Raw genomic sequence first — 11,367 nt, forward strand, 5'->3', positions numbered from 1 at the left:
GCTTCCAATTCCTATTTGCAGTGCATGGGGGTAGCTAACTGACACCACAATAGATATACGTGGTTGTTAATATGAGCACCAAGGAAAAGTTGCACAGAACTGAAAAGTAAGATCTAAAGCAATCTGAAATTAAAAGTTAATTCTTCATGTGATGGTTGCTCTGAATTCTTTGCCTCATTCATGGGAGCGTTTCAAGATATCTTTGTGCTACTCGGAGAGGAATTTAAACATGAGGAACTTGTGGCATCATTTACTCATTGAAGAGGACAGGAAGTACTCTCAAGGAAAGGAAAGAAGTGTTAATAAGCTGAACTACATCTTGATAGATACAGACAAAAAAGAGCTGGAATAAAAACAAGCTGGGTGCTGATCTGAGAGATAAGATTAATAAGAAGAGAGATGATCTTAAAAGTATGATAAGCCACGCACATGGATATCACGAAACTCTCAATTTGGTAACATTTATCGGTAAATAATCCTAGAGAAAAAATCGAGTTCGTCGCCGTCCTTCATGTCATGATCCGCTGGTGTGCTCTGGTGATTGAGATGCTTGCCATAGCGAGTAAACCTACCACCCCACCACCCAGTCGGCACTTTGTCGCGGTAGACGTCCAGGAGGACCTTGAGCCTGTCTGTTCTCCGCATGGTGAGGTAGACTTTGTTTTGTCCATCGGTCACATAGAGAGTTACGAAGCTTCCGGGCTTCTCCTCCACCACGCCGCCCCGACGCCTTGGAACGAAGTAGATCATATCGAAATGTTTCAACTGCAGATCAGCCGGAGTCTGGTCACCTGCAATGCACTCGCCGCGATGCAGGAATATGCCACCGGCGCCTCCATCGTCATGCGCGATGGCGACAGCAGGCACCATGTCGTAGTAGAAATCCATGAGTCCCTGCATCTTGTCGGTTCTCCGCATGGTGCGGGTGAACCTTCGGCCTCTGAAGTCCTGCAGCACAGAGGTCGAACACCGGGAAGAAGTAGAAGTGGATCTCATCCCCGTCCTTCATCTTCAGATCCACAGGCGTGTGCCAGCCGGCAACCCCTCGTTGTTGGGTTTTGTACACGAAAGACCCGTTGCCGGCCTTTACAATGGGCACCATGGCGTAGTAGTAGTCAATCAAGTCCTGCAGCTTGTCGGTTGTTCGCATGGTGCGGGTGAGCCGGCGCCCTTCCTCGTCCGTCACCACAAGGGTGATGAACTCCTTGAGCGTTGACGGCCTCGCGCCTGTGTCCTCCTCGTCGGAGTTCTCCGCAGCCGAATTCTCCTCGTCGGAATTCTCGGCCTGTACCGACGCCAATGTCGACATGCCTGCCCGACAAACCCCTTTGCAATCTATCGTGGTGAGCGTGTGAATCTCGTTGATATGGTGTGATCAGCCTGCCTCACAGACTTTATATGCGTGGTCGATTGGCACATGTACCGTCACAGAGCTTTGATTCATTTTAATTTCCTGGAGATCTGTTCGTAGGTGGCTGCTCAGTTTACGATAATCGCGTGACCTATCGCATGTTTGCATTTACTGATCCTAGACTACGAGCACGCATGCACACGCGACACTCCGCCTCACGCACAGCTCTACTTAAAGAGTGCTGCTATACACACGACAATCCATGTACGATACTCGTACGATCAGCCTAACGGAAAGCCAACTTCACGCGTGAAACATGACTATGTGCGTTTGCTATTTGACTTCTTCTACTCAGAATTACAGCCGACCAATCTACACCGCAAGTCCAAGATCAAATGGTATTAGAGAATCTCTAACTGAGCCCATAAAGGGGCGTACTGAAAAACTCGACTTCAATCTACCGAAAACTTAGTTTTGATCGATTGAGCTGGCGCAGATCAGAACCTATAAATACGAATTGAAAACTTGAAATCGAAATTTCACGGAAGAATTGAACATACTAGTTCCTCTTTTTGGGTTCGGGTCGTCACCCGGAGCCGCCTCGCGCGAGACGACCCTGGGCGAAGGTGGAAAGGGAAGAGAGGGGATGGGAGGGGGCGGTGGTGAAGGATGGAGGGGCGGCGGCAGCGCTGGGAGGGTGGAGGTGGAGGGGCAGCGGCTATGTCAAGGAGGGTGGAGGGGTGACCTTTACCTTTCGATGCCCGTGCATACAACATGTGTCGGATGAACTCATTGTTTCTGTTTGTGACAGATTTAACATTGCCACGGAAGTGTATATGTATGCAAAGCTTGTTCATTTGTTCCATGGGAATTACGGTAGCTCGTTAATCTGTAATCCATCAGATTCGTCATACCAAGGTATTCAGCTCTATTAGACTTGTCAGGCTGAATACAACGACTGAAGAAGCCAAGACATATAGAACTATGGGTGTTGTTTTGTTTTGGACTGGGCCTTGGCATAGGGCGCTGGTGCTGACGTTGATTAGCGTGGTGGGCTCAGAGAAAAAGTAGCATTGTGGAGAAGCATCACACATGCATCGTACGCAATTCGTCGTGTGTGTAGCAATTCCGCTACTTAAATTATCTCCGGTTTTGATGCCTGAGATGGTGGTAATGCTCAAGGTCACTGGTGAATCTAGGATTATCTACGATTCTGATGCCACGCGACCTCTGCCTCCCTTGTTTTTAGCCAATACTAGTACTACATTTTGATTGCCTCTAATAGCAAAGGAACATTGTTAGAAGTTAAGTCTTCGCTGTCATCTACTTTTTTTTTTGACGATACTGTCATCTACTTTTGATATGAAGGATATGGTGAGGCTTCTTATGGGATTATGCCTTTTAATGGTCAAAACCTTCAGCTGCAGGGTTATACTGATGCTGATTGGCAGGTAGACCTTGATAAGCAGAGGTCAACTTCAGGTTATCTATTTGCTTTGGCTGGAGGTGCTGTTTCCTGGAAAAGTAAGAAGCAAGACTCTGGCATTATCTTCGATGGAGGATGAATACATAGCTGCTTCTGAAGCAGTTAAAGAAGGTGTATGGCTGAAAGAGTTTTGAGCTTCACTCAAGATTGTGGTAAGTGCATCCAAACCGGTGACAATTTATTGTGATAATCAGGCTGCGCTCAAGGTGTCAAGTGATCCTAAATTTCATGGTAAGAGTTAGCATATAGAAGGAAGGTATCACTACATCCGTGATGTAACAAATAGGCTGAAATTCGTTCAGCTGGAATATTTACCTAGCATTAACATGGTTGCTCTGACAAAATCACTTATCCAGGAAGTATTTTGCAAGCATCTTGGTGACATGGGTCTTGCGAAGTTTGAACAAATGTTTTTCAGACAAGTGGGAGATGTAGGAATTATTTGTGTCTTGCAAACAATATACTGCATTCTCTTTATACATACGAGTTTTGAGTGTCCATATGGAATTTGCTTATATTCTGGAATTGATGAATATTTATTTGTACTTGAGGAATAATCTCAAGGTGCTGGGGACAACTATACCATAATACAGTATAATTATAAATGCTGGAAATGTAGGCTGTTTACAAGATCAGCTCTGTAAGCTGTTAATGCCTACATGATAGGAAAATGTTAATCATGGCACACGACTCACTCGTGCGTGTCAAGGACTTGTATTAGGATTGGACTATGGAAAAGATTAGTTATGATCATGGTTGTTTAACTTAATCAGGAGTCTATCTGGAATCCTTATCTACTGATTTAAACATCAGGAATTAGGAGTATAAATAGTCCTTACCCCCTAGCCCTGGAAATCGCAATGTGAGCCGCACCACGGAATAGGCAAGGGAATAAGGGTTATGCTAATTACTCCTGGACTAATATCTTACAATGGCCAACTCTACCTGGGTTGCAGTAATCTAAAAAATGCATACTCACATACTGAACTCAAGATATAGGTGAAAGCCTGGCTCAACCTGGTTTTGTTATTACTCTATGTGTCAAACTATTTTCTTTTGGAGTGTAATGCATGGCATGGGTACATTCAAGGACGCGACCCATGTGAAAAAACAGGATGAAGCAAGTATAAGAAAAAAAAAGTATTGCTGCTGGTCATATCTAATTGGCTAATGTTTTAGTAATTCTTTTTATGGACAATCCTTCCACTGAAGCCCCAAATACTGCGAGTTGTACAGGGAACAGAGAAGAGCATATACATTTTCTTTTTTGCTTTCTTAAGGAAAAAGGCTGGTTCTCATCATTCAAGAAATAGATCAAACCATAAACCTACATCTGGAAAGTGCCCTAGTATAAGGCAGCAAAGATTAATTGTTTCTTCAATGAATAAGCTAAAGAAATCTATTTACAATATAACCGTTATCCATTTTCAATTTCACATTAGCAATGGAAACTACAATGAGCCTAATGCCAGTTAATCTAATCATACAGCGCATTATCCGTCCATTTTTAGATTTCTAATAGCAATGAATCCTGGAATGGGCCTACTCTAGGTGTAGCTTTACATCAGCAATAAAATCAATTATACAATAAAACCACACACCACTTTCAACTCTGTTCATGAACATCAAATTTGAACTCGGCTGGTTGCAGAGAGAAGGATTTCATGAGATGGTTAAGACGGTTTGGGAAAGGCCTGTTCGTGGTGGTACTCCAATTTTGAGATGGAATAATAAGATGCGTGCAATGCGCAGACATCTCTCTGGTTGGGCTACCCATATGACAGGCATTCTTAAAAAAGAAAAGGCTCGCTTATCAACCGTGATTGATGAGCTCGAGGCTTTTGCCGAGGTCAGACCGTTGTCTACGCACGAGATTGAATTGAAGAATCAATCCAATGCACAGATGGCGAGTCTACTTCGCGAAGAGGAACTCAAATGGTACCAACGATCCAAGGCCCAATTCATCTTAGAAGGAGACTCTAATACGCGATATTTCCATGGTATAGCCAATGGAAGACATCGGAAAAAACGTATTCATTCTCTTATTCAGGATGAAGGGCTGATCGAAGGTCATGAGCAACTCAAATCGTACATTACTAATTATTATAAAGGCTTGTTTGGTCCTCCAGATGAAAGCTCATTTTCTCTAAATGAGGACTTAACAGCCGACATACCCCAAGTTTCTATTGAGGAAAATGGATTACTTACCGCACCTTATTCAGAGGAGGAGGTGCAGAAAGCTATTTTCCAGATGGAATGCAATAAAGCACCGGGTCCTGATGGTTTTCCAGCGGAGTTTTACCAAACCTTCTGGGATACTATTAAAGGGGATCTTCTAGATTTGTTCAGTGCTTTGCATAGTGGACAACTAGAATTATTTCGTCTAAATTTTGGTGAAGTAATCTTGTTACCAAAAGTTAATGAGGCAGAAAGGATTCAACAATATAGACCTATTTGCCTTTTAAACGTAAGTTTCAAGATTTTCACGAAAGTGGCCACCATTAGACTTAATACGGTTGCTGATCATGTAGTGCGGCCATCTCAAACAGCCTTCATGCAAGGAAGAAATATCCTAGATGGAGTGGCGATTTTGCATGAGACGGTACATGAGATGCATACTAAGAAATTAAATGGGGTTATTTTAAAGTTAGATTTTGAAAAGGCTTATGACAAGGTCAAGTGGTCTTTCCTACAACAGACACTCAGGATGAAAGGTTTTTCTACTGAATGGCGTGCTTTAATTAATGATTTTGTGTATGGAGGTAGTGTGGCAATTCGGGTTAATGATGACACCGGCCATTATTTCCAAACACGAAAAGGGTTACGCCAAGGGGATCCGCTATCACCGATGTTATTCAACATTGTGGCGGACATGCTGGCTATACTCATAGAGCGGGCCAAGTCTGATGGTCAAATTGAAGAGGTGATTCCACATCTGGTTGATGGTGGCTTATCTATCCTTCAATATGCCGATGATACAATTCTGTCTATGGATCATGATCTCGTAAAAGCTCAAAACCTGAAATTAATTTTGGTGGCTTTTGAGCAGCTTTCGGGATTGAAAATCAATTTCCATAAAAGTGAATTGTTCTGCTTCGGTGATGCCCAAGATGATACAGCTCTCTATACAGAGTTGTTTGGTTGCGGGCAAGGCCAATTTCCCATTCGCTATTTGGGTATTCCGATTCATTATCGGAGACTCACGATCGCTGAATGGAAAATAGTAGAAGAAAGATTACAGAAGCGTTTGAGTAGTTGGAAAGGCAAGTTGCTATCCCTGGGAGGAAGATTTGTACTCATTAATTCGGTACTAACAAATATGGTACTGTATATGTTATCATTCTTCCTTATACCAAAAGGAGTTCTGCACAAACTCGATTATTATCGATCCAGATTCTTTTGGCAAGGGGATAGCGAGAAAAAGAAATACCGACTGGTTAAATGGAGTGTAGTTTGTAGTCCTAAAGATCAAGGCGGACTTGGTGTTCATGACCTGGAGGTCAAGAATACAGCTCTGCTGGGTAAATGGCTTTTTAAGCTCCTTACCGAGGATGGGATTTGGCAAACCATACTCCGGAGAAAGTATATAGGCTCCAAGACGTTATCTCAGGTGGTTTGGAAACCAGGAGATTCACACTTTTGGGCTGGTCTAATGGCGTCAAAAAATGTCTTTTTTCGTCATGGTACTTTCTCAATAAAGAATGGAACACAGATACGTTTCTGGGAGGATGCTTGGTTAGACAATGCCCCTCTAAGTGAACAGTATCCTGCGTTGTATAGTATCGTTCGTCACAAGGGAGATACCATTGCCACAGTAATGGCTACTTCTCCTCCGAATGTGACGTTCCGACGTGTTTTGCTAGGACAAAGGCTAGTGGCATGGAACACTTTAATTCAAAGGTTGGGGGATGTTATTCTATCCCCTGAACCAGATGAATTTAGGTGGAATTTACATGTAGATGGCTCTTTCTCGGTAAAATCCTTATACACCGCCATAATCCATTCTGATTTACCGGTAGATAATAATAAGAAAATTTGGAAGATGAAGATACCATTAAAAATAAAAATATTTGGATGGTACCTTCGTCGAGGAGTCATCCTCACCAAAGACAATCTTGTTAAGCGGAATTGGCAAGGAAGCTCTCGATGTGTTTTTTGTCATCACGATGAAACTATTAAACACCTCTTCTTCCAGTGCCAGTTTGCGAGATCTATTTGGTCTGTCATCCAAGTAGCGTCTACCTTGTCTCCCCCCACTAGTGTGGCCAATGTCTTCGGCAATTGGCTTCATGGTATAGATTCAAGGTTTAAGTTGCTTCTTAGGGTGGGGGCGCTGGCAGTTATCTGGGCGCTTTGGCTGAGTAGAAATGACAAGATTTTTAATGACATTAACTCCTCTTTGTTACAGGTCATCTACAGATGTACAGGGATTCTTCGTTCGTGGTTACCTCTTCAGCGTATGGAGAACCGAGACCTATTTACGGAGGTCTGTACACGATTGGAGGCTACGGCGAGGGATACTTTTTCCCTACATGGGTGGCAGCATAATCTACGGATTGAAGCCCCACTCACATCTTAGACGTTATATGATTCATCGTTCCGATATGTATCTCGCCTAGATTTTTTAGTTTGGCATCTTTGTTTGGACTTGAGACTCAATAACGGCTGTGTGCATCTTGGTTATGCAGAGGCTGGATGTAATTGCTTTCAAAAGTAATAAAGCATCCTTTATCGAAAAAAAATGAACATCAAAAACATGAACCAGTATGAAAACATCTGAAAGCATAGAATGGGAGCATTGTCGTACTTTGCCTTATCCATGAGTGTCGCAAAAGGGGTCTTAAGCCCGATCATATAACAAAGCACTCACAAGAAGGTAGAAACCTCGCCATGGCAAAATCCAGTGTCCGGACGGAGAAGCTATGGCGAAGTCTTTTGCGTCCTCATGATGACAACAAGCTCTACACTCTCTGTGGCCCTGCCTTGAGAAATCTATCCTTGTTCACCATAGTGTGGTACCTGGCATCGTAGAAATAATCTCGTTATTGCAGTGTAAATTCGCCATAGCGTGCACCAGCCATCATAGAAATAATTTTGTTTATGCACACTGAAACAATCCACAAAACTTCTTCGTGGACACAAATACAAATGTCAGCTAAGCTTAAAACAATCATCGCACATGAGGTGCAATTTAGAGCATAGCAAGAAAACATCAGCTCAATCCTACAAATAAGTTTGTTACTGTAACCTTCTAAGTACTTGCAAATAGTTAAATAGCTGTTCTAATAACGCTGAAATGGTCGCCAATTACAATGTAGGGTTTATCTTTCGTGAACAAATTACTGCTTCATAGTCCTATGCATCCAATAAGTTTCATTTCCGAAGATCAAAACAATTAATGTGTCCGCAACTAAATCTCCGCGGTGCAAATTTGGTCCATCCTAGCATATAGTGAATGGTTCCAGTCCAGCTGTCCAGTAAGGCACCAACATAAAACTATTTTCATGTATCCATATTCCATTAGACTCGCGATCAATTATAGTCCCAAGCATATCTGTGCAGGATTACCATAGCACCACATGTCTCCTTTCATAACATTACATAGTACCGGAAACGTTAGGCATTTTGGCTGTTGGGGTGATCAAAAACTATTCCATTTGCCACAAGTTTGGCTAGTCCATGGCCACAGAATTATCTAAGAATTGCCAGCAAAAAAAGTAAAACCGATGACTGTCTCAAGCCCATTACCGGTAATCAAATTTCTGCCAGCCACAGCTTTTGATCGGTCAATAACTGGGCATGCGAGCTGATTGGCTATGGCAGGATGAGCTATTTTGGTCCTTCATCCTGAGTAACAATTCCAATTTCAATATACTTTCATTTTCAGTAAACACGAGATATTTTACTCTGCAGAGAGATTTTAGTCCGAAGCATCACCTGAGGCAAACCTTGCCTTTGCAAGATCAGTGGAGACTGGAGAGTAACAGATGGCACCATACACCCCGTGTGCTTGCTTTTGTTCCTTGATAAGCAACTTGTGTAGAACTTTGGACTTAGTGGGACCGCTCAGCTCCAGCAGGTCCTGCCTGCACAATTTCAAGAGGTAAACATATCACGAACAAATTACTGGAGAAGGCGAAGTCAAGTAAAGAGTGTACTTATAACAAACGTGTAATTCTTGCTATCCATAAATGGCAATGCATGAAACAAAAGCCGCAAAGGGATCCAAACCGAGACAATTGAGAATGAGAACCGCACCTGGCTAGCTGTAGGAGGTTGAGCTTTTCCTCCGTGCAGAAGAGGAAGTTGATCGGGGGCGCTGAGGAAGCCCTTGTCGGCGGCGGCGTAGGCTTCTGCCTCCTCTTGGGGTGCGGTGGCGAGCTACCGGCTGAGAAGGGAGGAACGTCGGTGACCCGTGACCGTCGCGGCGAAGAGGGGCGGGGATGGAGGGCGTTGGCCCTGTTGCCAGCTTCGGGCTCGGCGACTACCTAGACAGAGAGCGAGGTGGGGTTCTGGCCTGCGCCCTCTTCCGAAGCGGCGGCGGCGGCGGGGAGGAGGAGGCAGAATGTGTCGGCCACGGCAGTGGTGGCGGCGGCGGGGGACGAGGTGAAGGAGAAGGAGAGGGTCGAGCGTGCGCCGTGCGGGGGACGGGGGCATTTGATGATAACCCCCCCAGTTGGTGCCACTTTTATCATAACCCCCCTTGTGTCGCTGACATGTGGGGTCCGGCCCCACATGTCAGCGACACAAAGGGGGGTTATGATAAAAGTAACCCCCAACTGGGGGGGGGGGGGGGGGGGGTTATCATCAATTTTACCCTGGGGACCCCGACCGGATGCGCGCCTCGGGAGGCCGCGCAGCCGCTCCGCGAGGCCGAGCTTGACGACCTCCGCTGGCAGCTCCAGGACAAGCATGCCGAGGTGGACGGCCTCAAGGAGAAGCTCGCCACGGCCACCAGCCGCCGCAACGCGCGCCTCCACCCTTCCAAGAAGCACCACCACATCGCCGCGGCCACAGACGGCACGCCGACGTCGGAGCTATTCGTCGCCTGCGCGGAGCAGGCCCGCACGGCGACGCGTGGGTTCGCCGCGCACCTGCTCCACCTCCTCCGCGCGGCGGGGCTGGACCCGGCAGCGGCCACCCGGTCCATCACCAAGATCCGGGTGAACTCCTCCCCGCACCTCACCAGGCACGTGCTGGAGGCGCACGCCACCGCCGTCCTCCTCGGCGGGTTCGAGCACGAGTCCTTCTACCTGGACGGCTCCCTCTCGTCCCTCCTCGACCCGGCTGCATTCCGGCGCGAGCGGTACGCGCAGTACCGCGACATGCGTGGAATGGACCCGGGCGAGCTCCTGGGCATGCTCCAGGGCCGTTCCTGAGGGCATCTCCAACGTGCGACCCAAACGGACGCGTTGGGCCATCCGTTTTGGGTCGGTAGCTGCGCGGACACCCAGACAGCGGTCCGTATCCGCGTGTCCGTTTGGGTCGCACGCTGCGCTCAACAGACGGACGCATCATAAATGTAACAAAATAAAAGGAAATTAAAATGAAAAAGAAAACAACAAAAAGTAAATTTAAACTAGTGGTTCATTAAACTTAGCCCTATTTTGGGCAGTTTTTACATAAAAGAAAGCCCTATATGGATTTTAAACTAAAAAAAAGCAAACCCTAGGCCAGGGTTTGGGAGCACGGTGGCCGCCGGCAGTACTACTCCTAGTAGTACTCATCGCCGTCGCCGTCGATGAGGACGACGACCCCCGGCGGCGACGCGCTGTTCTGGCTGGACACGCCGGAGGGCGCCGGGGACTCCGGCCAGGGTGACCACTACGCCCTTTGCCAGACGGAGTGCGGGTCCGGAGGGCTCACCGGCCTGCGCAGGCGTGCCCTCCGCGTGAACTCCTTCCGGAGTTGCTCTGCCGCTGCGGCCTGCAGCTCCGCCTCCTGCCGGAGCGCGGCCCGGTGCTCCTCCTCTGCCCGGAGCACCGCCTAGCGCGCGGCCTCCTCCTCCCGGCGAGCCATCTCGAGGAAGGCCCACGCCTCCGCCTGGGCGTCCTCCTGGGCCTTCCTAGCCATCTCCTCCAGGTGCGGCCATTCAGCGAGGTGCGGCCATTTGGCTAGCTCCTCGAGGTCGCTGAGTTAAATAAACTTCGGAATATGTTAAATAAACAGTTTTAGCTCAGTTGGTACTTGGCCGCGAGCCTTGTTAGTTGATAAGTCTAAGGTTGCAAGATCAATTCTTACGAGGCCCCTAATTCTCTTTACTTTTGTACTTTTTTTGCTACTCCGGCTGATGCTTGTGAGGCAAAATATAGTTGATTTAGTTATGCATAGCATTGAATACAACTCATACAAAGGACTATGAAGGTTTTATAGTTGATTTAGTTATGCATAGCATTGAATACAACTCAGACAAAGGACTATGAAGGTTTTCTAGACATATAAAATACACTATACTTGCCCTTGAAACAAAATTTTAGTTTTACGTCTTAAAAATATGAGAAAAATACACGGAGATGCCATGAATTCTCAG

At 46.2% G+C, this 11,367-nt stretch overlaps 1 protein-coding gene and 1 long non-coding RNA gene across 2 annotated transcripts; both read right to left on the reverse strand.

The window, feature by feature from the left end:
* Nucleotides 1-462: 462 nt before the first annotated feature.
* Nucleotides 463-1,326, reverse strand: LOC127315896 (uncharacterized). The gene is made up of 2 exons (XM_071823947.1): nt 1,091-1,326; nt 463-948 (listed from the first exon to the last, which is right to left on the reverse strand). The coding sequence occupies exons 1-2, from the start codon at nt 1,307-1,309 to the stop codon at nt 463-465; spliced, it is 705 nt and encodes a 234-aa protein (XP_071680048.1). The 5' UTR covers nt 1,310-1,326.
* Nucleotides 1,327-7,533: 6,207 nt separating this feature from the next.
* On the reverse strand, nt 7,534-9,467 carry LOC127312942 (uncharacterized). The gene is made up of 4 exons (XR_007858704.2): nt 9,096-9,467; nt 8,775-8,923; nt 8,586-8,684; nt 7,534-7,856 (listed from the first exon to the last, which is right to left on the reverse strand). It is a non-coding gene; the product is annotated as an uncharacterized lncRNA (long non-coding RNA).
* Between the last annotated feature and the right edge of the window lie 1,900 nt (nt 9,468-11,367).

The sequence above is a fragment of the Lolium perenne genome, chromosome 7 (genome assembly GCF_019359855.2).
Source record: "Lolium perenne isolate Kyuss_39 chromosome 7, Kyuss_2.0, whole genome shotgun sequence".
NCBI lineage: Eukaryota > Viridiplantae > Streptophyta > Magnoliopsida > Poales > Poaceae > Lolium > Lolium perenne.